The sequence below is a fragment of the Eulemur rufifrons genome, chromosome 18 (genome assembly GCF_041146395.1).
Source record: "Eulemur rufifrons isolate Redbay chromosome 18, OSU_ERuf_1, whole genome shotgun sequence".
NCBI lineage: Eukaryota > Metazoa > Chordata > Mammalia > Primates > Lemuridae > Eulemur > Eulemur rufifrons.
The window spans coordinates 62,276,157-62,303,628 of record NC_091000.1 but is presented as its reverse complement, the minus strand read 5'-3'; the positions used below and the strand labels follow the sequence as shown (position 1 = coordinate 62,303,628).

The 27,472-nt window shown below is 36.8% G+C and overlaps 1 protein-coding gene across 1 annotated transcript in view; it reads right to left on the bottom strand.

Moving 5' to 3' along the window:
- Positions 1–10,134: 10,134 nt before the first annotated feature.
- Positions 10,135–27,472, bottom strand: part of LOC138398812 (uncharacterized) — a 235,789-nt gene continuing 218,451 nt past the window's right edge. The window contains 1 exon segment of the mRNA XM_069493272.1: positions 10,135–10,357. Coding sequence (XP_069349373.1) covers positions 10,135–10,357 — 223 coding nt within the window.

Here is a 27,472-nt window from a genome sequence, read left to right as displayed (position 1 = left end):
AAAACAGCATGGTACTGGCATAAAGACATACATAGATCAATATAACAGAATGGAGAGCCCAGAAATAAATCCATGCATATCTTCAACAAGAGTGCCAAGAATACACAATGGGGAAAAAATAGTCTCTTCAACAAACAATGCTGGGAAAACTGGATATCCACATGCCAAAGAGTGAAATTTGACCCTTACCTTATACCATACACAAAAGATCAACTCAAAATGGATCAAAAACGTATACCTGAAACTGTGAAAGTGCTGGATAAAAACACAGGGAAAAAGCTTCATAACTTTGACTTGGCAATGATTTCATGGAAGTATGGGAAACAAATGCAAAAATAGACAAGTTGACTACATCAAACTAAAACCTTCTGCACAGCAAAGGAAACAATCAACAGAATAAAGCGACCTCCTAACATTTTTCATACTGTCTTGTATTTGTTGGTTTTCTTGTCTTTCTTCACACGAACATATTGCTTGCCTAATCGATGACCCTATGATATTCAGGATCAAAACTGAAAGATGATTCTTCTATTGGTGATTTTGGCAGGGATGAAGAATGTGGGATGAAAGCAAGTTGGAAGAAGGAGAAAAAGAAATTTTAGACAAGCTTCCCAGGAAATTTCCCAGAATGTCATTGGATATCAAGAGCTTACTCCTTGTTTCTTGTTGGTTCCTGGTTCAGAGAAACAAGTTTAATGATTCATAGTAAAATTATTAATAGCACTCTCTCTACCATGTGGAAAATATTTTCCTAAAAGTTAAATAATTTTTTGGCTGGTCTTTGGAACAGATGTTACAGGTAACCAAAAAAATGTCTACCTGAGCCATGTAGAGATGGTTCTAACTCCTCTTCTTTAACCATGTTCTCACAACCTAACTGTATAACAACAGGATGGGAGGCTGAACACTCTTAAAAAATAAAGTAACTGAAGCACCTTACCTGAGACAGAACAAATAGAAAATCAAAGAAGAAATGATGAACAGGAGGCTGTAAAGTAACCCCGTGATCACCACACCAACAAAGCCCAGTTGCATGGTCCTTACAAACATCCAGTAGAGTTTTGCTGCATCGGCTACAGGAGTCTCCCCATTAGGTGTAAGCCGCTGACGCAACCAAAAAAAAATAAGAATGGAAACATGTATCATCAAGTTAGATGAATTTAATTACACAAAGACTACATGACACTATGATTTGTTTTTAAATTAAATCTTCTAGGTGCTGAACATTGCCAGACCTTCAGGTGCACAAAGGAAAAGAAAACAAAGGCTGGGTTTTGCACACTTGGTTTACCAGGTTTTTCTCATTTTCCCTTTAAGCCTTTAAATGTGCACACCTGACATGCAATTCATAAAGTAAAAGCCATGTTTTATTTATGTACTATTAACTTTTGAATTTAATGAGCACAAGATATGAAGAAATTAAATATGATGGTAGAAAGATTCTTTTTTTTCTGAAGCAGATTTGATAGGAATTTAATTTGTGCTATGCATAAAAGAGATGACTTATCTGAGAAACTTATAAAAAGGTTATCAGGCTACTTAATATGAGCTTGAAAACCAAAGTTTACATTAGGTTAATTTAACAATAAGTCCTTATTTTAGACAAGGAAGGACATACTCTATGTCACATTAGAAATGAATATGAGGCGATGGGGTTTTATAAAACAAACAAGTTTCTAAGGACCTACAGTATTATCATTGGACATCATTGACCTTTGAGTTTTATAAAATATGAATGTTCTTTAATTATGACTCTCCTGATGTCAAATGAAAGTAATATACAATATAAATGTAAAGTAAGGTATTTTTTCTCCAATGCAAGAAAGAAGGAAGAATTTCTTTAGATTTTAAACTGACACTTATGTAAGTATAGCTTAAAAAGGCACTTTCTTTTTAATTTTATTTATTTATTTATTTCAGGATATTATGGGATTACAAACATTTTGGTTACATGTTGTGACTTTGCCATACCCAAACTATGATTTGGGGTGTAACTTCCCCCACTACAGTGCTCACCACTTCCATTAGTTGCGAGTTTACCCACCCCTAACCCCCTAATCCCTGGAGAATATTACTACCATGTGAAAAAAGGCACTTTTAAAACTAGCTTATCCAAATCACTCGTGCCACAGATGAAAACAGAAGCTTAGACAGGTGAATTTGTGTTTTCCCCAAACCAAAATGACTTTAGTGATTGGGCAGTAACTAGAATTTAGATGCTCCCAACTCTCAGCTACTGTTTCTTTGACCACCACCCCACAACTTTTATTTTCGTATTCTGTACTTGTTAATCAGTCTTCCTCGCAAAATGTGGATGTTCTGCTAGGACTTTAGATTGTAAGAGTTGCCTTGCAATTCTCCTATTCCAGATCTTACCTTTCTGCTGTTTCTTAAAGGTAATGAAATGGACATGGCATTCATCGATGAAACAAACAAAAAAAAATGTATGTTTGATGACAATAATATAATCTAATCAATATATGCTCATCATTCATTTGTCCCACGTGTGTTGAATGCCTACTATTTGTCATGTAGCACTGAAGATAAAAGAGTAAATAAAATTCGGCAAAAGTTCTACCCTCTTGGAGCTCATATTTAAGTGGGGAAGGGGTGTGTAAATGGTAGTAAGCCTACATGCAAGATTAAGACTTAGTAAATTATTGTACATGATATATCAGAGGATCATATTATGAAGAAAAATATAAAGCAGAAAAATGATATAGGAGTGATAAAAGTGTGTTACTAAATATTGCTGTCAAGGAAGGCGTCATTAAAAAGGTGGCATTTGGGCAAAGACCTGAAGGATATAAGAGAATGTGCCCTGTACTTCCCAAGTGGCATTCCTCGCACACTGCCCATGCTACATCTTTGGGGGTGTATATTTCCATTCCCCAAACAGATTGTTAAGTGCCAGCCTAAACCACTGGGGGCAATGGCTCTTATGTCTTATGTCATCCACATAGTATCATCATCTCATTATAATCTTTTATTCCTTTTATATTATATGTGGACTTTTAAGGTTTATTCCCAGTTAGTCTCTCCTTTGATTCTCCCAACACTACTGTGAAATGAGTAAGGTAGGTGTTACTATTTGTAGGTATTACTACTTTTTTGTGCATATGAGGGGAACTGAAGACAGAGGTTAACTGGCTTATCCAACATCATGTAGCAGACAAATGGCAGAGCTGGGACCAGAACCCACCTCCTACAGACTCCAACTCTGTGTATCTTTACTACTCCATAGTCACTTCTAATGGAGTACTGTGGTTTCAGTGTGACCCCCCAAAAGCATATGCTAGAAACTTAGTCCCCAATGCAACAGTGTTTGGAGGTCTGGCCTAATGCCAGGCGTTTATGATTAATGCCAATTATAAAAGGGCTTAAGGTTTCAAGTTCAATCTCTTGCCCTCTCTTAGCCTCTATTTGTTCTTTTGCCATGGGATGACACAGCAAGAAGGTTCTTGCATCTTGGACTTCCTAGACTCCAGACCAGGTTCATTATAAATTACCCAGTCTCTGGTATTTTGTTACAGTAGCACAAAACAGACTAAGACAGGAGTCTCAAGAATTATTTGCTGAATGACTATGTTTGCATTCTACCTTTGTTTGAGCTTTGCTCTTATGGTTTTTTTTTTTTTCCTTATCTCACTATCAAGGGCACTAAAAATGCCATATTTATTCTGTGTCTTTTAAAATCCTGTGAAGAGAATATATTTATAGTCAATAACTATATGCTAATCAAGTAAAACATTCAATAGCAAATCTTTCCTCTACTTTTTACCCAGATTAGGGGTCAGACAGAGAAAGAATTTCTGAACTGAATGAAATTGTTGAGCGTAGTATCATCGATTCATTGCCAACCTCTGAGCCAGCAACTCAGAGACTAGAAAAGCATTACTACCAACATCGACAGCCCCTCAGCACTTCAGCCTCAAACCAATCTACCTGCCACTTCTCCTTTTAGAGTGCCATGAACAAGATGCATTCAGAATAGAAAATATCAGTAAAATTAGGTAGCATCTCTCTGAGCTGGTTGACCTGGATCAAATCCAGATGATCCTCAACTTTATCTGTTAAAAGGAAGTGCTGAAGGACATGGAGATACGAAGTCAGGCAACCTGAGTCTCATGAGTGGCATTTAATCCATGGTAACCACAATCCCATGGGAAGCAATAGTTCTCGAGCTTAAAAAAACATGAGAATCACCTGGAAGGCTTGCTAAAACACAGTTTCCTGGGCCCCTCCCCACAGTTTCTGACTTAGGAATTTGGTGCAGAGCCTGAGATTTTGCATTTCTATTAAGTTCCCAGGTGATGCTAATGCTGTTGGTTTAGGGACCACACTTTGAGAACCATTGCTTTAGATCAGTTCTTCTCAAATCTCAGTGTGCGTCAAATCACCTGGAGAACATGTTAAAATGCATATTTTGATTCAGTCAGTGGGTGTGTCTGAGTCCCTTCCTACAGGTTCCCAGGGGATTCCAATGCTGCCAATCTGTGGATTACATACAGCTTTAGAGATTTTTAAAAGACAGCAAAAGTAGATGTGATCTGCAATGAAACATGATGGATTCAAACTGGAGGGTCAATAATTTGTGCAGATTTGGAACAAACCTCTAGCTTTTCTTTCCAAGTCGAGAGAAATATGGGTGTTCTACTCATCTATTAGAATCCAAGTCAGCTTACATCAGGTTACAGACCTGTGACCTGGTTCTGAGATGGCCATGCTGGCGGCCACCCTCCTATGGAGTACATCAGAGAGCCCAGAGTAAATTAAGTCTGCTCATTTTGTCAGCTGCCTTGGATGCAGTGGACTGGTCAGCTATTAATCTACCTAAGGCACCTGACTGGAATAAGAAAAGCCATTCCAGGAGGGCTGCAGACGTCTTTCTGAGGAGATCTCAGAAGATCACAGGGTCAGCTGCTCATCCTCCCCTAATGGCTTCACACGTGGTGTTGGAGTTCTTGCCTGCTCAGTACATACGCCAGGCCTCTGGGAGGAATGGTGAGGTGCGATGGGATGTGGTCCTCCCAGAATGCAGACGCCCTCTACTCTACATCTGCTCAACAAACCTTCACAGCAGTCTCCTTCTTGCCAACCTGGAGAATGAGAGAGGTAGCAACGTGAATGGAATCTGGCTGGCTCCAGCTCAGTCCACTCAGAATCAGAATGTGGCTAATCAGCAGGATGAAAAAACTTAGAGATGGGGTAGAAAACACAACTATTTCAGACTCAAAATGCTCCCTGTTCTGCTGTGTCACCAGGGTGTTCAGTGGTACTGAGGTTTCACAGAGTCATCTGCCTTTCAAGTATTGATAAGCTTTCCTTGGCACACGATTCTACCTCCAATGCCTAGCAGTGGAACTAGAAACAAGATCATTGGTGGGCTCGATGTGCACCATTTTAGTTCATTTTAATAATGTTAAATGATCTACATGGTGAGAATCAACAATCACACTTGGCAAGTTGTAAGCATCTCTAGCAGAAGTCATTTCCACTCAGAAATAAGCAGTCAGAATTTTCACATGAAATCTAGAAAGATATTAGTGGACCCGGAGCTTCAAGGATCCCAGTCTTGTTAAGAACAGCCCAGGAGTCTTTAGCTAGTGAAAGCTCAGCCCAGCAAGCAGCAAAGTGAAGGGAGAGACCTCAGTCAAGTATCTAGCACCTTGTTACTCACAGTGTGGTCCATGGAGCCAGCATCATTGGCATCACCTAAGGAGTCTGTGAGAAAGGCAGTCTCAGGCTCTACCTGCTGAATCAGAGTGTGCATTTTACTATGACTCCTAGGGAACTGCAAGCACCTTAAAGCTGAGAAACACTGTGACAGTATATTGTGGCCTGAGATGGAGAGACAGAAACAGCAACAGGCTCTGCTGACCTTAGCTGCCCACTCCAGCACCCAAGATGTGGAATATCTTCACAGATGCAGTCTGAATGGCAATTTGGTCTTTAGTTCTAAAAGCACATTATTGATGGTAGAATCAATTTCAAATACAGTTAACAAGTAGAGTCCATCAACACAACCCATCTCTATGATCTGAATATGAAACTTTTCCTTTTTTGCTTAAAAGGAGAAATATATCAGATGTGGAATATTATTGCATATATTAAGATGATTTTATAAATGAATATTTGGTCATATTGATCCTAGTATCCATCTTCTATCATCTTGGAGCTATATTTTATGACCATGTCTACAGTATAAAAATTTAGTTAAAATTCATATCTTTCTTTTTTTGCCCATTGAAATTGTTTAAAAATTTGATGGCTCCAAGTTAAAGTGGTTTTGGGCTTGAATTGTCCCATTATTTGCCAATATCTTTCATTTTGCTTTGACTATTTAATCTAAAACATTTGGCAACTTAAAGGGAACTTAGATAAAGTTACTGAATTGTAAGTTGGAGGTCACGACCCACAGGTAGCACAGTAGAGGATGCCCCGCTGAGCTGTGGCTGTGTGGAGCTCCCATCTTCCAAGCTGTGTTGCCGTTTCTGGATCCTCTCAGACTGAGCGTTCCTATGCAGCTATGATGTCCGTGGTTCTCAAACTCTGACTGCTGGGCCAACAGCATCAGCGTCATCTGGGAGCTTGTTAGAAATGCAAATTCTTGAGCTCTACTACAGATCTACTGGAAGAGGAACTCCAGGAGTGAGGTCCAGCAATCTGTGTTTTACCAAAGCCCGCAATAGATTCTGATGCAGAATAAGGTTTGAGAATCAGCACCTTCCAGTAACACTCACCAGGAAGTCAAGGCCTTGCATATTCAAAGCAACTAGAGATTTGGATTTGGATGTGACAATCAACTCACACTAATATCCACACCAATTTTGCCTCATATTATAGCCCCCAAATTCATTAGCAAATTAAATATTTCATGTAAACAAATAATTTTCATCAGGGATAGCATACATTTAACTTCACAAAACAATATATTGACTGAAAATTTGAAGTAGAGATTTTAATATAATGGAAAAAAAACACCAGTCTCAGAATTCAGAAATCTGGTTCCTAGTCCTAGATCCAATGCAAATTGGCTATAAGGCCACAGATAAGTTGTGTAATTCTATGTGTCTGGTTTCTCCCAGTTGTAAAACAAGGAGTTACTTGCCCTGTCAACATACAGTGTTGTTGTTAATATGTAATTAAATCCATTACATGAAGATGCTTGAAAAATATAAAGCACTCTTCAAATATTAGAATCATTATGACCATTATTTATATGTTATTATGGACCTCAGTGCATCATTCATATTGATGAAATCCTAAAACTACATATTTTAGGGTGAAAATGCACTCATATGTTTGTCATTTCATCATCATCACAAAAGTCAAAATAAATGCCTAATGGGGTGATTTTCTTAAATTTATTTATTACTTATAAATGTTTAAAAAGCTCTTATTCTAGATTATTTATTACAAAAGAGTATTACATCATAAAGCAGATAAGTGACCTAACCAATTGAAGGAAGTTTTTTTGCAAAGTTTGCCTATGAAAATTCTTAATATTAATATTAAAAATAAAGTTACCAAAAAAAGTTGCAAAAGAAAGTTTTCTTTATAATAATTTTGAAAATGTGACAGCTAGCTGGGATGTGATCTCCAGCATGATTTCCTGCTTATTTTGCAAGGGTTTATTTAAGATAGATAAAATTACACTTAAATTGATTTTATTAGACAGCCATGATTTTTTATAAGGAAGAACTTAACTTCAATGTAAGGTGAATATTGAATGTTCATCATTATTGAAACTTTCCATGTCAACTGATTCATGCACTGAAGCTAAATTCTCTGTCAAGGACTCATATCCCAATTATTTTATTTGACTTACCCCCAGGAGAGTATCCACGATAAACACTGCCAATGGGTCTAGAACTGTCCATAGGCCCATGGTAATGATTAACTTTGACAAGGCGTCAGGGCAGTAGGCAAACAGCAGCTGACAGCCCCATCTGATCAGAACCAAAATCAACACGACTGCGCTCAGCATTAAGGGCCCGGCCACAACCACAGGCAACTCTTCTCTGATGTGAAGTGAAGAAGTTGGGTAGCAAAGCTCAACGGTGTGAGGAGAAAAATGGAATCTGAGGAAAAACAAAGCAATCACATATGAGCAAACAAGAGAAATTATACAGAAAGCCAAATGTACAAAACAATTTAAAGAACAATGTGCTTTGTTTCTTGTTTTTAAAAATATAGAAAACTTGGCACTTAATGGTACCCCAAAATTAAGTGTTAGAAATTTTCATATCTTTTTCCAACCCCTTAGTACCCCCCTCAACATCTCACTTTCAAGGAAAAGGCAAATTCTACCCTGTTCATTGTTCTTACAGGTGTTATGTAGAGCCATAGAAAGTATGTCAATTTGAGCCCCTGAGAGAGCATTCTATAGACTAAGAACTTCCCTGCAGTTCCCACAGAACTGGTTTGTAGGCTATTTAAAATGCAGAACACACCAGTGGACTTTCTAACGGGTCAACCTCTAACAGAAATGAGAAATAGATATAAATCTAAAAATTCTTCAGAATTTTAGCATAGCTGATTAATTTTACTTGAGATTCCTCTAGTGAGATTCCCAAATACATCAACAAAAACACTGTCACTACTAACAACCAAGATATCTTACTTCTTAGTTGTTCTAAAAGGGCCAGCTTGACACAACCTAAGGACCTAAGGGTTAAATCCAGTGTTAGCACATAGATTCCAGCAGCCTGGGCCCAGGCTTTGGCACCATCTTTCTGTGCAAGGTGAGACTTCATTTCACTCTAAGTTTTCTCTCCCCCGAATTTTAGCCTATGTAAAACTCTTTCGTAGTTAATCCTCCTTGTGCATTATACTTACCAGCTCCATACTAAAAAGAGGTATTTTATTCACTCCTTGACCTTTGCTTCAAAGGAAATTTTATGCGTTGTTCTTATGTTGTTGTGGGTATCAATGAAAGTAATGTACATACATTTCTTAACATAGTACCTGACCCAGAGTGACCACAAAAGAAATGATTGTTGGTGGTGTCATTATTGCTATTTTTCACAGCTAAGATAAAGACACAGAGCTAATGTGTGATTCAAGCCTGCAGACTGAGACAATAGCCAGCAAAATATCCTACAATACCTTAGATCCTCTTTGCTTAAGAAATTGGCTAAACTGGGCTATCAAGATATTTTTTGCAGTCTCATTTTACTAACAACTAATAAAGATAGGTCTTCCTTTTCTATTAAACAATAAAAGAGCAGATAACAAAAAGCAACAACCCAAGCATATAACATGTCCTTTCTGCTTCGGAAACCTTGGAAAAAAGGGAAAGAGAAAGAAAGAAGAGAGGAAAGGAGGGAATATCCATGTAAAAATTCCTCCTTGAAAATGCAGTTATTTAATAAACATAAATTTGCATATTCTATAACATAGTCATATATTTGTCTTAATTCTGTAAGACTATCAAAAACTATATGTGTATCTGTATATATGTATATATAAACACGTTATTTTTATAAAGTCTTAAAGTCCTTTGCAATCTTCTTAATTGAAAATATACACACATTTTATTTTTATCTGTACCATCTATATTTGAGAAAATGAATTTTACTTGTATAGATGTCTATCTGTTTGTCTATCTATAGTGTCTATGGAATCATGTTTATGGAGAGATAATCTTTGAAGTGTCATCTTTTTCCAGAGGATAATGGCCCAGAAAGCTGCCTGGGCTTGAGTTTGGTAATTGTTTGAATTCAATCATTTTGCAGAAGAAGCAATCTTTGCTTCTTTGTGTATAGGTGATAAATCACACTTATGTTACTTCTAAAATACCTTCAGCCTAAGTCACTTTGATAAAATCAAAATAGAATAAAGCATTGTTGCTAAATTCCTTTTTGGATCCTGCTCAGATATTAGAACATATTTGAATCTGCTCAATTTTAAATAAATATTGATGTACCAGTTATGTATTTGTATATACAGGTCCGTAAGATGAGACGATAACTGTAATAGAAGTTCTTGCTCTTGGATAAAGGCATTTTTGTCTTTTCAAATCATACCTGCATTTTAGGTCTTATGGTAAATGCATGGGAGAGGTGTTTTGTACTTTCATTTGTCCTATCAAGGTGAAAATGCATTCCTTTGACTTTCAGGGGAAAGCACTCACTTTGTAACAGGAGTTGAAATGGCCTGGAGGAAAAGCCACTGGCCCAGGTAATGCAGATAGAGCCTCAGGAACCAGAGAGAAGCCATCAGCAGGATAATGTACCAGAAGCCCTGGCTTTGCCATTGAGCTAACTGAAGTTCTGAAAATACCGACACCAGCACAAAATGGAGATGCTTGAAGAATTCTCCAGATCTACTACTATCACCACCTGAAGAACAGCTACAAAGAAATAATAGATAAAGTCTGGGCTTAAAGTACAATCAAAAGTAAAATATTTTGAAAATAATGATGATGACATCATGAAAGTAAAATTGAATAAAATTATTTCTAAATACTTGGGATTCACAACTATTAATGTTTCTTTTTGCCATAATGGACAATTAAAAGAGAACATAAAGAAATATGGATTAGGGAAATGAAAATCAAAACCACAATGTTCTATCACCTCACACACCCATTAAAATGGCTACCATTAAAACAAAACACAGAAAATAACAAGCATCAGCAAGGATATGCATAAACTGGAGCTCTTGTAAGCTATTATCGAGAAGGCAAAATGGTACAACCGCTATGGAAAACAGTTTGGTGTGTCCTGAAAAAATCAAAAATAGAAATATCATGTGATCCAGCAATCCCACTTTTAGATATATATCCAAAAGAATTGATTGTTTTAAATATAATTTAAAAAAGAATTTCCTAGTAATGCAGTGTATAATAGTCCTTGATACTGAATTTTTCCTAGTGAAGTAAAATATGCTTTAATAAGACAATGTTGATCTAACTAAGTTTGACTGCCTGGCTCTTTTTTCACTTTTTTGAGGATACTGATTCACATATTGTGCTGAATCCCACAAATGCCTGTTCTGAGAGCAACGGGTTCCCGTTAACTCTTTCTGACCAATAGTGCTGGCACCATGGCTTCCTCTTTGGGAAGAGGGAGGGGGATGTGAACATGTTTAACAATCTCAAATACCCAAATGTAATAGCATAAATAAATTGTTTATTTAAAAAAAAAAAAAAAAAAAAAAAGAATTGAAATCGGGGTCCAGAAGTGATATTTGTACCCATGTTCATGGCAGCATTACTCACATTAGCCAAGATGTAGAAACAACATAAATGTTTATTGGCAAACAAATGGGATAGACAACATGTGGTGTATATGTACAATGAAATATTATTCAGCTTTAAAAAGAAGGAAATTATTCAACAGGGATGAACCTTCAGGACATTATGCTAAATTAAATAAACCAGTCACAAGAGGACAGATACTATATGATTTCATCTATAAGGAGGTATCTAAAGTAGTCAAAATCATAGAAACAGAAAGTAGAGTGGTCGTTGCCAGGCACCCAGGAGAGGGAGAATGGGGAGTTGCTGTCTAATGGTATGGAGTTTCAGTTTTGCAAGATGTAACAGTTCTAGAGACTGGTTGCACACATGTGAATATGCTTAGCACTGAACTGTATATTTCAAAATGTTAAAATGGTAAATTTTATGTTGTATGTATTTTATCACAATTAAAGAGTTTTTTTAAAAAAACATGAAAATTATTACAAACCTTAAACATTTTTTTAAAAATCTTTAAAATATAGAATATATTCCTGCTTATCTCACCCACTCATAATGATCTCTCTTCGTTAAGATTAGATTTAAAACAGAATCTTGATCTCTTGCTATATACAAAAATTAATTAAAGATGGAAAAAGACTTAAACATAAGGCATGAAACCATAAAAATTCCAAAAAAAAAAACATAGAAAAAACTCTTCTAAACATTGGTCTAGGGAAAGAATTGATGACTAAGTCTCCAAAGGCAACAGCAACATCAAAAATAAATAAATGAGACCTAATTAAATTAAAAAGCTTCTGCACAGAAAAGGAAATAATCAACAGAGTAAATAGACAACCTACAGAAGGGAAAAAGTATTAACAAACTATAGATCTGACAAAGGGCTAATATCCAGAAGCTACAAAGAACTCAAAAAAATCAGCAAGAAAAAAAAAAACCATTAAAAAGTGAGCAAAAGATATAAACAGAAATTCTTCAAAAGAAGATAAACAAATGGCCAAGAAATACATGAAAAAAATGCTCAACATCACTAATCATCAGAAAAATGCATAGTAAAACCACAATGAGATACTACCTTACCCATATTGGAATGGCCCATTACTAAAAAGCCAAAAAAGAACAGATGCTTGTGTGGATGCAGAGAAAAGGGAACACTTATACAATGTTGGTGGGACTGCAAATTAGTACAACCTCTATGGAAAACAGTATGGAGATTCCTCAAAAAATAAAAGTATACTTATCATTCAACCTGGCAATCCTTCTATTGGGTATCTCTCCAAATGAAAAGAAGCCATTCTATTAAAAAGACATCTGTGCTCGAATGTTTATTTATTGCAGCACAATTCATAATTGCAAAGATATGGAATCAACCTAAGTGCCCATCAATTTATGAGTGGATAAAGAAAATGTGGTATATATGTACATAGAGTACACATAGAGTACTGCTCAGCCATATAAAAGGAATGAAATAATGTCTTTTGCAGCAACTTGGATGGAACTGGAGACCATTAATTATCCTAAGTGAAGTATCTCAGGAATGGAAAAACAAATGCCATATATTCTTACTAATACGTAGGAGCTAAAGGATGGGTACACATGAGCACAAAGAGATGTAAAAAGGACATTGGAAACCAAGAAGCAGATAGGGTGTGAGGACAGTGAGGGATAAAAACACACCTATTGGAGTCAGTGAACACTATTCCGGTGATGAGCACACTAAAACCCGACTTCAGCATTACACAATGCATCCACATAACAAAAACATTTGTAACCCCTTAATATTCTGAAATTTAAAAAAAATAAAAATTAAAACAAAAGTAATTAAAATAATGGATGACATAGTCTAGTATAAGCATAAATAATAGGAGTGAGTCACTTAGTACAGGGGTTACTGGAGGCTTCCCATAGGGAGTGACAAGTACGGCATGACTTGAAGGATAAATAAAAGTTAGGAAAAAGTAGAAAGAAGAGAAAAGTGAAAAATGGTTCTAGGCGGAAGTAATTACATTATTCATCCATGTGCAAATAAATTCTTGTCTTATGTTTGAGGTACCTTAAAAAAATTGGACTTAATTATTTGCACGTAATTGTTAAAGATCAACTATTTCATTTTTAAAATTAAAATGAGTTATTTAATAATATAGCACTAAAAATCTATGAATAAGAATTCAAATTTGAGAACTCTTTTATTCCTCAACACAACGCTGACATTTTTCTGTTGAAACTAAATAAGAAAGGATTTCATAAAAAGTATTCTGATTCATCTCTGCTTTCCTGCCTATATTTAGCATTAAGAGCAAGAGACATCAAAGTTTCCAAAATTAGAGTTTTTTTGAGAGAGTATATGAAGAGGCCATCTGAAAATAAATGAACAATCAGAAATCATTCTCCATCCAGTCCCAAGAGTATGTGGAGGTAAAATACCATAGAGTTACCACAGCATGGTGACCAGAAGTTCTGGGATCTGATGGCCTGTGTATAATTCCTCTCTATGCCTTTGTTTCCTCACCTGGAAAAAGAAACTAGTAGTAACAATACTCACATCCCAGGATCAGGAGGATGACTAGGTTAACAGATGTGAAACACTTTGAACAGTGTTATCACTGTTGTACTTTCACAAAAAAAAAAAAAAAAAAAAATGAGCACTCAATCTGTCGCTGCTTCTTCTTTCTCCTCTTCCAGTATTTTCCAGTGCTACCTTGAAATAAACTGGGCTTCCATCAAGCCCCCAAAATGTAGAAAACCTGTTCAAATGATGATATGATTATTTTTATTTTTTAAAGAGATAGAAACATGGACATGCAAATACTTGTTATTTAAAACAGTAAATATCATTGGCCTATACCATGTGTTACATTAAACCGGAAATTGATCTTTGTGATAACTAGCCTCCAAATTTCTGTAGTAGCTTGCCCAATTTTATTCTAGAAAAATTTTCTAGAATGATACAGTAAGTTCTTCAACCCCAGATAGTCCCAATAATAAACACATTACCAAAGGAGAAACTAGTACCAGAGTAAGTAGTCAGTGACTCACTGACTAATGACAGCACGTCAGAGCAATGTTGTGGAACAGAATTGGAATTCATGGGCATGTTCAAGAGATTTCACAACAAAAGCTCATCTCTCTGAAGGTTATCAACTATGATGATAGTTATACGATGGGAAGGAAAGATATCATGGAAACAAGACTCTTGAGAGAAAAAAAGGAAAGAAAAAACTAACAACAGCAGCAACATCAACAAGTAAAAGACAACCCACTATTATTAGCACTCCAAGCTTTGTGGTCTGCACAGAACTAAGGAGCCACCAAACATGACATTGATAGTTCCTTTTGCTGTTCCTGTGTGTATTTGGCCATGAAGGTGTGGAACATCATCTAACTGAAAGCCAGGTATAGCCTTTGTGTAGAGCATGCCTTGCAATTACATGAAACAAACAAGAAACAGACCCCAGGAGACTTGGGTTTACATACAGTAATATATTCAGGGGACTAGCTCTCTTCCAGAAGGATTCCAAGATACCTCACTACATTTACCATCATGTGAAATGAAACCCAGAACTTTCTACACTGCTAAAGCAAAATATCCTGTACATGATCTCCTCTTTAGTTAATTATTCTGTCACTGTTTTGCCTCTTCAAAGGAAAGGGGAAATCAAATACAGATTTGGCATTGTGTTGTTTGCAAAAAACTGGAAAATCTCAAATGATGCAAAACAGAGAAGACAGTAACTTCTTTGACCTTTGGAAATTTCTACTGTTCTTTTCATATCTACTGACATAAATGACTAAGCAGTTTAAGTGCCTCTGCACAAAACCCACTATAAAGTCATACTTTTACTGTTGGTTTCACTAATAAAATGTTTCCTACCCATGTGCAGATAAATACATGTATTTGTTTACCAGACTTTTGATTTAGGACAAGTAACACTAAACTCTCACTGGGTACCATTTATATCTGATTCAATATTCAATTATCTTGTACCTAGTCAACATAATTCAATATTTGTTTTTATTTGTTTGTTCAACAATAGTAACTACAGCATATGGATTCAAAGAATTAGGATATACCTTAAATCAATCATTTAGAGTTCAAAAATTTATATACTGCAAAGTTAGAAATTAACAAAAGAATCAATTGATACTAGATGATGCCAAATAAAAGGTCATATCAAAAGACTCATTAATTGAACAAAGCTAGTCAGGTATAGTCTTCTTAACAATGCTCATATAAAAACAAAACATAGTAGTCCTTTTCTTTTAATGATTTTGAATTTGCACCGGGAATCTAAAATGTGTGCTTATATAGAATTACATCTACTCTCTATTTATCCTTTTTGAAATATTTTTCACTCAAAATAATTTGGTTTCCATGTTTCAAAACTATCTGGAAAGAAAACATCTTTTTTATTCTTGTAAACATGAAGGGCACATTATAAAATGCAATGCCATTGTGGGATATCTTCATTCACATTGCAACTGTTTTTTCCTTCCTCTGTAATCTTTCTTGGTTATGTACAAAGAGTATGACCATCAAAAGGATAATAAATGGCCCCTGCCACTGGGGTGTGTAATACGTATAGTGGGAATTGATTTGTTGGTTATGAAGGAAGCCATAGAGCACACAGATCACTGCAAAATCACATTGAGGCCAGCGCTACTCCTCAGTGCATGCAGACAGCTCCTCTATTGCTCATGGGGTGAGCTGCCAGAGGGTGAGAAGAATGGTGAGGTCATCCAGTATTCAGCTATTAAATGAAACCTATTTCTCTGAACTTCAGCCACATTTCACATGACACACATATATCCCCCTTCCATGCCCAGTCCTTATAGAGACCTGAAATCAAACAAGATTTCTATGATCCATCAGTGTAATAATAATAAAAAAAAGACCAAAATTGCTTTGGAAAAAAAACATGGAATGCATTCTTAAACTCTCTTCTACAGTGAACAGGAATCCTTAAGAATTTGGATACGACGAAGACCCATCACACATCAGCTGTGCATTATAATCCTTATTTAAAAATCATTGCCAATAGATGGCACTAAAATTTCCATATTTCCTTCTTCTGGCATAACCAAACAAATTCTAGATGTGGCATTTCTAAAATTAAGGTGTGTTTTTTTCTATTATAATCACCCATAAGCAATTCTTTTATCTGAATACTTCTAACTTATTTTCCACCATGTCCCATTCATAAGCAAGCTTTAGAGCATGGATATCCTCAGTGATTTTTGAAGCTTTTTAAGACTTAATGTTAAGCTTTTCAGAGACCCACTAGAATCATGGTGGGTCAAAGAAACATACATAGGTCATAACATGTAACTATTGGAGAAGACCTCATCATATTCCCTCAAACTTTTGCAGAAGCTGAACTAAAGTATAAACAAATGAATTGACTTGCCCACATTAGCACAACTGGTAACAAAAAGTTTTCTAACCAGTGTCTCCTGCTTTTTTTGTTATGACTCCTCATTAGTCACCTACTGAATCACTTTATCAAGAAACCCCAGAACTAAGAAACTCTAGGCTGATTGAAAGTGAACACCTTTAACTGGAACCTAAAAAAAATGGAAGTGTTTCTCCCATTGTAGAAGCTGGCTGAATTGAATACAACTCACTCATTCAACAGATCACCATTAAATGAATATATGTCAGGCTTCATGATAGTGTAACTGGCAGAATATGGCCCCCAAATATCCATGCCTTAATCCCTGGAACCTGCGATTATGTGAAATTACATGGCAAGGGAGAATTAATTTAAAGATGCTAAACAGCTGAGCTTAAAATAAAGAAATTATTCAGGATTATTTGGGTAAGCCCAATGTAATCACAAGCATTCCTGAAAAGATGGAAGAAGGAAGCATAAGAGATAGAAACCCAAGGGAGAGCCAGAAAAGGGTAGTGTGAGAAGGGTATGGTGTGAATTTGTTGTCTTTGAAGATAGAGCTGATCCAAGGACTGAGGATGGCCTCTAAAAACTGGAAAAGGCAAGAAAACAGATCCTCCTCTCTGGCCTCCAGAAAGAAGGCAATCTTTCTGACATTGATTTCAGCCCAATAAGACACATTTTAGACTCTGGACCTCCAAATTGTCAAAAAGTTTGTGTTGCTTTAAGTCAAACATTTGTAGAAATTTGTTCCAGCAGCAACAGAATGCTAATATGGAGGAAATCTAGATTTTTCACTGATGAACAACGTTACCATTCAACCCACAGAATTTTGTGTCTGTTGGTAGAGATAGACAAGTAAGAAATCAAATAAAAGAGCTAAAATTCAGTGTGATAAGTGTTGCTTTGGTAAAGTACAAAATGCTTCAAGAAAACACAGGACCTATCTCAAACTGGTTCTCTTCTGAGCTCTATGAAGTTAGGAGGAATTAGACCAATGAGGGGAGTGATGGGCTGGAAAGGAGGGGGGCATTCCATTCCACATGCAGCTCTCAGAAGAATAAAGTCCTGTTTCTGAAAACAGGTGGAATTGGTCAGAAAATGTCCAAGTAGGGGAAGATCGTGACAGAGTGCAAAGCTGGAGAGGTAGAAGTGTACTACTTGTGAAGAGGCCTAGTCGGGATATGTCATATTAAGGAGTTTTGATACTATCTCGACACCATCAGTAGCTGTAGAAGTATTTTGGGGGGAGGGGGAGGGACTATCATTCTTGTATTTTGGAAACAGTGCTCTGGCTACAGAATGAATAAATAAATGTTTAAGAGGGTCCAGACTAAAGGACAGAAAGGATGATGAGCTATTATAGATAATGGCTTTCCAGTACTGGCCAATTGGGACAGAACTCTGGAGACTTCAGATCTATGGCTGTGGATGTTCTTTGTTGCCACAGCAACATAAAGGTTGGCAAAGGCACTAAGCTTCCTGAATGTGCATGAAGTTCCCAAACAAGGAACTCTCTTGCCCCCTGTATTAGTTTCTTAGGACTGTTGTAACCACAATGTGGATGGCTTCAAACAACAGAAATTTATTCTCTCACAGTTCTGGAGGCTAGAAGTCTCCTTCCAAAGCTTCTAGAAGAAGATCCTTCCTTGCTTCTTCCAGCTTCTGGTAGTCTCAGGCATTCTTCAGCTTGTAGCAGGATAGCATCAATTTCTGCCTCTGTCTTCACATGGCTGTCTTCCTCCGTATGTCTGTATCTTCACACATAAGGACACTGGCCATATTAGATTAAGGGTCCAATCTACTCCAGTATGACATCATTTTAACTTCCATCTGTAATGACCCTATTTCCAAATAAAGTCACATTCTGAGGTACTGAGGGTTAGGACTTCAACTTAGTGTTTTCAGGGGGAGATGCAATTCAACCCATAACACCCCCACATGTGAACAGTAGCCCTTTTGAGGAAAAGGGAATTACAGTGGTCATGGGACAAAGGTCAGTGGGTGGATCAGAGAGACGTTAGACTAAAATTACCAGGACTTGGAGACTGTTTGAACATGGGGGCTGAAAGAGAAGATGTCATTTCCAAGGTTTCTGGCTCAGGTAGCTCATCCGATTAGAAAAAAGGCATTCGGTCAGGAACAGGAGAAAATGAGGAAAAAGATAAGCTAATATTGACCTGTTTATGGAAAATACTCGTAGTACATCCGAGAGAATTTGCCCAATAATCAGTTGTTCTTATGGAAATGGAGTTCAAGAGATAACTGAACTGGAAATAGAAGTTTGAAGTTGCAAACATGGTAATATGAAGCCATATGAATGGTGTGGAAATGACATGAAACCTAAAAAATTATAAAAATATTGGTGATTAGGCTTGATATAAATTTCTCCTTTGATGGAATCTGTTGTATTGACACTGAGCAACTGACACTCGAGTGCTTGTTGAAGTGATTCTTTTCCCAAATGCTGCCTGATAGCTGTAAACTCACTTAATCAGGACAAATCCTCCCCCTAAATTCACTTTCCTGAAAAATACTTTATGGATAAGTGTTTTGAAGGTAAGTGAGAGTATTTTGCATAGACAATAATACAGATATAATAGTAGCAGCTATTATGTATTAAATACACTATGAATTGGGAGCTTTTCATAAATTATATCTAATTTATAGGGCCAATTTAGAAGACAAGTGATACTGTACTCCTACAGATGAGGAAAGAAGAACTTTAAAAATGCAAATTACTTGGATTAGAACATCCAGCTAATAAGAGATAGACCAAGATCAGAATCTAGATTGGAACCTGATTTTAGTCTGCTGCCAAAATCCTTGCATTTTCACATCTCATGCTGTTCTGACCGCATGGGGGTTGGTAGAGACGGCAGGAAGGAGGATTGCAAGTCACTCACATACAGCTGGAAGTTACACTGGAACTCAGTTAAATTGCAAACTGATGCCACTGAGTTAACAATTCTGCTCCATGAAGGCAGGAACTGTTTGGCTGGCTCATTTATCTATCCCCAGCTGCTAGCACCATGCTTTCTGCATAGCAGGTGCTTAAAAGTGAACATGTGCTAAATGAATAAATTTTTTAAATACGTGATTTTCTAAATGGCTTCTGCTAAAACTCTGACCTGCTTCAGTCAATAGACCTATTCCTTTAACTTATCCATTTCACTATTCATACAGCCAATGCCAATTTAGTAATATTTGGTGCCTAAGAAATTTGAAAGCCACCATGAGGATCTTCTAAATGGTCGTTATGGAAAGTTTAATAAGCGCACAGCAGTGTATCATTGTTTTGGCTGGTGAGAACTCTGGGCAAGTTCACACTGTGTCACCATGTTTGAAAGAAAATGAAGTAAAATATGTCAAGATAAGGAAACACTTATTTGGAAAGAAAGAGCGTTAATCAAAAATGAATTATTATAATACTATAATCATGTGCTGATTAATTGGATTAATATTAATCTATTAATTATAAATGGCGTCAGTTTTATTTCTTAACAAACATTAAAATGCTAAAATCTGCTATTGCTTTGTCTGCATTGTCTCAAGCATTTTTGCGAAATATGTGTTTTTTTCCAAAGGTGTCTGTACATATACATTTTCTAAAATGTTCTTGATAAAATTATCTATTCTTTCAACTTTTAGAAAACTTGATGAAATGAGAAACTTCACAAGTTTATTTTGATGTTAGCATTTTTAAACTGGACTTTTTCCCTTAAAATTGCATTCCCTTGGTCAATCTGGGTATTACAATTTTAATATGACACATTGCACTTTTAACAGGTTTAATTCAATTTATAACAAATGCCTCTAATTAAGTTAAAAGATCTTTGAAAATTGCTAAATCTTAAGGGTAATATTATCACTACTGACATTGAAATAATTGATCATTCCCACTGAGGCACAAAAGTATAAATGTTCTAATGAGAAAACAGCGATTGCAGTATGTTGAAGGAATCCAAAGAGACTCCCAAACTCTTTAGGCTGTTAGTTCTGATGGCAGTCTCTGATAGGAGAGGGAGGCTTTGGAGGGGGCAGGGAGAGATGAAACTTATCCAGAGTATCAAAAAAAAAAAAAAAAAACTGAAATCAAACTTCACCACTTGCGGCAAAGGGGACCAAAAACTGTTTGCCTTTTTGGAAAGAACACAGTTTCCATTCAATATGTGTTGTGTATTTCTGTTTTAGAACGTTAATTTTGTCATTTGCGAATAACATTTTCTGTAACATTCTCTGGTAATAAATACTGGGTGCGATATTTGAATGTACCTATTTTTCCAAGAGAAATTCTCCTAGAGTCAAGGATGAGTAAATATAGGGCCAGTGCTTTATGAAAATTAAGATGTATGAAAGCTAAGGACAACCATTGCCCCTGAGTGAACAATACCAGAACAGGAACCAGAAATGTTTGAGTTTTGTCAGTTTTATTATTGCAACTTACCTTCTAGCTTAAGGAAGTCACTTGGCTTTGCAGCTCATCTGTTAGTAAGGAGAACATTTACCTTGCTGATATTTGCTTGGCCTAATCAGTTAAAATGTTTACCAAGCACTTCATAAGTGGAAATAGCTAAATAGTTTATGCATAATGGGAGTTTTATTAATAATTGGAACAATAATGTAAAAGCAGTTAGCTTTGAAAACAATTACATTGATGAGCTGTGTGATAATGCGTAAACAGAGCAGTATAAGAAACAAAAAAACCCTTCACAGCTTAGCTAGAAGGATATCATCAGGAGCCTTTCAGGACCCCAAGAGTCACAGGGCTACTTCAACGGAAGGACCAGGGGAGACAGAGCTACACGCAGGCTCAGAGTAGAGATCCCAGCTTGAATTTCTGCTCTTCTATACACAAGGTTTGTGATATTTTGTAAATCATCTAATCTCTGGGCCTCAGATGCCTCCTTTAAAAATAGAGGATTGTATAATACCATCTACCTCTTCAAGTTGTTATGAGAATCAAATGAGAGACTATGTCATATTTTTATGAAGATGCATGCAGCTTTTAAAGAAATGTTTACAAAGCTGGGGGATCACTAACTAGACAAAGAAAGTAATTTCAGATCACAAAATTGGCTATTAATTTTGTATCCACTATTTCAGGCAATGGAAAACACATCTCAGTGTAAGAAATCACATTATGATTCTTCTAAAGGCACCTATAAGTAGCTCAGACATTTACATCGAGAAAGACAAGACAAAGCTTTGGATTCTCTTCTTTACTTCTTCCCTGAAACCACAGTTTGGATTATATATACTAGATAAAAAGGCATTTTGCAGCAAGGAGCCCAGAAGTGGATACGCAACCCAAACCACTGACAATACCAGATACACTGAAAGCAAGAGAGAGAGAAAAAAATATACTCCCAGTGTATATAAGAGTTAAACCAGAGGTTGATAAACTTATTGCACATAGAGCACACCATAACACTCAGATTTTGCTGTGGGATTGAGTTTAATTTTGCCTTTCCTAGCAAAATGTGGGAATACGTGAAATATAATGTGGGTCTCATATCATCCCACCCTAACATAACAGTCTAATTCAGATATAACTCAGGTTAAAATGAAGATGAAGAGATGTTAGAAAAAGTAATAACCAAATGTTGGCAAGAAGTCTCAGGGTATCATCCCTGCCATTGTGGTGTCTGGAACAATGGGTAACGCATGCCACTGCACAGGAAGTTATGGTTCCACTGAATTGAATTGAATTGATTTGAATTTAAAGTGTATGTGTCATAAACAATGAGCTTTATTTAACAGTATATGCAATATATACATATATATTTGATGAATAAATGAGTATCTAAAGAAAAATGTATAGTATAGTTTTAAAAGTGTGAGTTTTTAAAATCAGATGGAACTGGGTTTGAATATCAACTCCATCACAAAGTGGCCATGTAAACCTAAGTAAAATACTCAACATCTCTAAAATAATAATAATTTTAATAATATCAATAAGGTAATACCTATTCCAAAGGTTCATAGAGCAATGAAAAGAGAGAATAATGCATGCAAAGCTATTAGCATAATATTTGTCTAATAGTAAATGCTCAATTAATATAAGCCAAATAGAATTATTCTTATTTTTATCACCATCATTATTAATAATAATAATGGTAGTATTTTCCAAACAAATAATAATGAAAATAACCTGAATTTCACTCTCTACTCCCAGTTGCTTCCAGGGAAGTATCCTTGCCATAGAAATAAAATTTAAATTCTTCCAATCATGTCCAGAGTGGTTTTAGTAATTTTTAATCCTATCTTCTTTTAAAACTTCTAAATAAAAGACCTAAAATAGAATAAAATAAGCCCTCATAATTTAATGCAACAAAATACATAATATAATATATTAATTCTTTTGCTTTCCAATTTAATCCTGAGTTGTTTTATTTAGTCACCTATTATAAAAAGTAATTTGTGTTGATAGCTCTGAGGAAATCTAGAAATTAAAGAGCTAATTAAATTCCTTCTGAGTAATTTTTGAGTCTCTGTACCAATATGTGTGCATACACATTCAAACATCTACAACTATCCAAATGCTGCAGGATGTTTCTGGAAATTGACCTTCCATGATGTCTGCTTTGACTAAGTCTTTCCCCCGGGCAAACAAACCTAACCTTTAAGCCACATTCTCAGAGGAATCATAGATCATGCACCTAGTAGAACCAAACTAGAATGTCAGAAATCATGACCAAGATAGGAAAGAGAGATAATGAGAAGCTGACCTATTTTGTTGTGAATTTACAATTGGTGGAGGAGCTTAGAGAAGTTTTTACTTTCTTAAGTAAAAATAACAATAATAATAATAAATACCCTATAAAACATCTAAATAGTGGTCCCATTTCTATAAGTAGTTTGGCATCTTCAAATTTATATTTTAATTATATTTTTAACAAATGATTTGCTTGCATATTTTTTAAAAAGGAGCTTTTAAAACATATAAAAGCATCACAGGAAGCCACACCTGGTGCAATAAATCTAGAATATCGTTGTGAAACAAGATTACAATGGCAATTTGCAAAATACTTCACTAATTTAATGCTGTATATATACTCTTACATTTTAAGAAACATGCTATTTTGTCACCTAGAGCTCTGACATATAAAAATGGCAGCAAATCTCTTGTTATTGTGAATGTAACTGATTAATTTCTTGATCTTTTATGTTTTATATAGGCATTTATCAATATTTTTACAAATGCATTTACTGAAGCACACTTCAGTAAATCCTAAAACCTAAACCTAAATTTACATTTAAATTTTAAAACAAATAAAATTTAGTGCACAGAAAATTTACCATATAAAAATTCAATAAAGTCAATAAATTTTATTTTCAGTATCTTTTGTTTGCATTTTCTGAAGCACAGTTTTTCAACGAGGACAAAAATCAGAGAACAGGATGCTGAGCAGAACAGCAAGGTAAACATAAGTCACCGAAATGTTTAGCTCTCTCCTACTGAGCAATTGCCTTCCACTGAGACACAGTTGCGAGCAGGAGGCCACTGAGGGGAGAGCTTGGAGCTGTGCCTGTGCTGAAGGTGAGAAGGGAGCTGAGGAGCAGGAGGACCCGACCTCCGAGGCCTTTGCTGACGATCTGGAGTTAGAGTGGCTCTGTGTTGTCCCCCAGTGAGGCAAGGGGACCAGACCTTTGTGTTTCCACATCAGTCAGTTATCAACTGCCAGTTGCCCTATGGGAGGAGCACAATCTGGACCATGACATTTCTTGTGGCCAAGGAGAATTCCCAAACAGATCCTCAGATTGGAGTCTTCAGCAGCCAATATTCCCAGGAACTGAAAGCTGGGGTCTTGGCCTTCGGGAGGAGCTGGGTGACACAGCACAGAATCCATTACTGCCCACCCCTTGTGCCACTCCATTGCTGCATATGGTAAATTCACACCATCTAGAAACTATTCCTCCAGGACGTGGGTCAGTCTTGTTTCCTAAGAAACTTAATGGAGAAGGGCGAGTGAGGACAGTGACACCTGGGTTGCATGGCTGCAGTGCAACTGCTGCAGTGGATCCCGAGGCCGTAACTGAAACTCTTTATCTCCCTCCTCCACCACGTGTGATCCCTGAGTGGCATCTGTCCTGGTCTAGACGACTCACGTGGTGGGGTGTTCTGATCTTCAGGCCTTGAGGTTCCAAGCTCCTAAATAGTACGCTCCTCTCAGGCATGGGCTGGATGGTGGGAAATGTGAGTATTAGTGGATCACATGTCCATGACTGCATCTCCTTTACAAGACAATGGGCCCCTTGTTCTGAGGCAACACTGCACAGCATTCAGGGTTAATGGATCAAACACTAAATTTTCAGGTAGTGATACAGGCCATGGCCCCATTGGTCATAAATGCAAACCCATATCTGGAATACGTATTGCTTCTTGTCAAGCTGAATTGCTACCTCTTCCAAGGAGGAATGGGCCTAGTGTACTCAACTTGCCACCAAGTGGCTGGTTGGTCTCCTTGGGGTATGATGCTATATTGGGGGCACGATTTGTTTCTATCAGTGATGGGTAGACATTTGGTAGCAGTAGCTAATATTAATGTAGGTCACAGTGAATGGGAGCCCATACTGTTAAGGCCTGTGCATAGCTTCCATCTCTGCCCACCTGTCCATTTGGTTCATGAACCCACTGTGCCAGTACTGAGGTGATTCATTTTGAGACTGACTGAGGTTAAACAGCTAACATATTCTGGCTACTTGTTTGTTTAGTGCCTCTTCCACGGTGGATGTTACTTGTGGGTGTTAACCTGCAGTACAAAGATCGTCAGACTTTGTATCCACTCAACAGTAAATCCACATTCCTCTTCCCCAAAATTTCTTATTCCATATTTTCTCATGTTTTTCCTTTCAAGCCCCTGCCCAACCGTCTAGGCCATTTGTCTTTACCATGTGCCCTTATAGATGTTTACCGTGAGTCACTTCACTTTCAACACAGAGGTAGCGACTAGCTGCACCTGCAAGAGTGCTACCCACTGGAGCATTTCCCCTGCCTGCTGTCATGCAGAGGCACCCCTGAGTGGGCTGAGATGCACTAATGATCTGTTTTCCACTTGCACCAATCATCTGCAAACTATGCTTGTTCTGTTTCCTCTTCCATCAGCTGGTTATAAGAAACCCCCTTCCCTATGCTGACATAGATGTTGGCTCAGAGAGGGACTCCAGTGCACCAGTGGTAGGTATCGTGGCAGTCTAAGTTATCTGTTCATGCAACTTACTTTTAAAATTAAGGTCATCTCCAAAAGATGATATGGTTCCACCAATATAGGATCACAGATGTATGTATCCATCCAAACTCATCAAATTGTATTTATTACACATGTGCAGACTTTTTGTACATACATCAATAAAACTGTTAAAAATTAAGATCATGTCAGAAACTGATAAGTGCTATGAAAAGAATATGAATCAGGATAATGAGATAGAAATTGACTATTGGGTTAACATGTAAGGCACTCTGTCAAGGTGACATTTGATGAGACCTGGATGAGATGGAACGAGCTATGATTCCATGTCAGATTATGATAATAGGGAAAAACATTCTATTAATAGTTAGAGTGATTGAGTCCCTAGGTCAAACCATACCTGAGTCCAGTGGCTAACTGTATTCTTTATCTGCTACCGCTATCCACTTCTATCTTTTTTAAAAAAGAAAAAAAGTTTGAGCAAATGTAAATTAAAATTTTTCATTGTGATCAAAGAATCTTCTTATGGACCGCATGTTTGTATCTCCCCCGCCCCCAGTTGCATGAATTGAAACCCTAACCCCCAAGGAACAGTATTAGAAGGTGGGGACATTGGGAGACAATTTGGTTTAGATAAGGTCATGAGCTCCCATGATGGAATTAATGCCCTTATAAGAAAAGAAGGAGACCAGAATTTACTCTCTCAGCCACATTAGGATACAATAAGACAACCATCTCTAAACCAGGAATGGAGCACTCACCAGATATAGCATCTAACAGCACCTTGATCTTAAACTTCCTGCCCTTTATACATAAAAAAAGCTACCCAGTATTTTTATGCATCAGCTCAAATGGACTAAAATAAATCCTAATGTAAATATTAGGAATATTAGGATATGCTCTGTTGGGGCAGGGTTGGGTTGGGAATCTCTGTTGATTTCCGTGAATCAACAAAGAAACAGTAAATTATAATAATTGTAATAAGATTTGCACAACCACATGGCAAATATGAGTTGGCTATCCCCAAGCACTTTCCCATCCCACTGTCCTTTGCCCACCTCCAACTGTAGGGGCAAGAAAGATCTAGATATTCCCTTTTCCAACTTCCGCTTATAGCCAAGAATGGCTACATGACCTGGTTCTGCACAATGAGGTGCAAGGAGAAGGTTGCTGAGAAAGTGAATCCTCTCCCTAGTAGAAGAGAAAAGCATGAATAAGTTCCCTCTGCACTAGCCCTTCTTCCCACCTTTGAATGTGACCTGGTTATTTATAGCTCCTGAAATCACAAAGGGTTCAAAGAGAGACTCACCAAGAAGCTAAGCTGGAATCCTGACCTAGCCATATTGCAGAAAGAATACAAGTAACTGCCTTCTTATCGACTGCTGGTTGCCCGAGAAAGACGAACTCCTCATCATTTAGGCCATTGGTATTTGGTTTTCCCCATATTTGCAATTTAAAAGTATACTTTACTGATATTGACCGTTTCATTTCTAAAATCTAGCAAAACCTAGAATAGGGACTGGCATTAAATAAAAGTCTACTGAGTGAAAAAAATTAAAGTGAATTGAAAAACATATCACAAGAAAGCAGAACACAGCCAACATCACGTTTGCCTTGACAACGTTCATGTCACTAAAAGCCAGAAAACTGAAGAACCCAAGTTTTTGCCGGTTTTGTTTTAAATA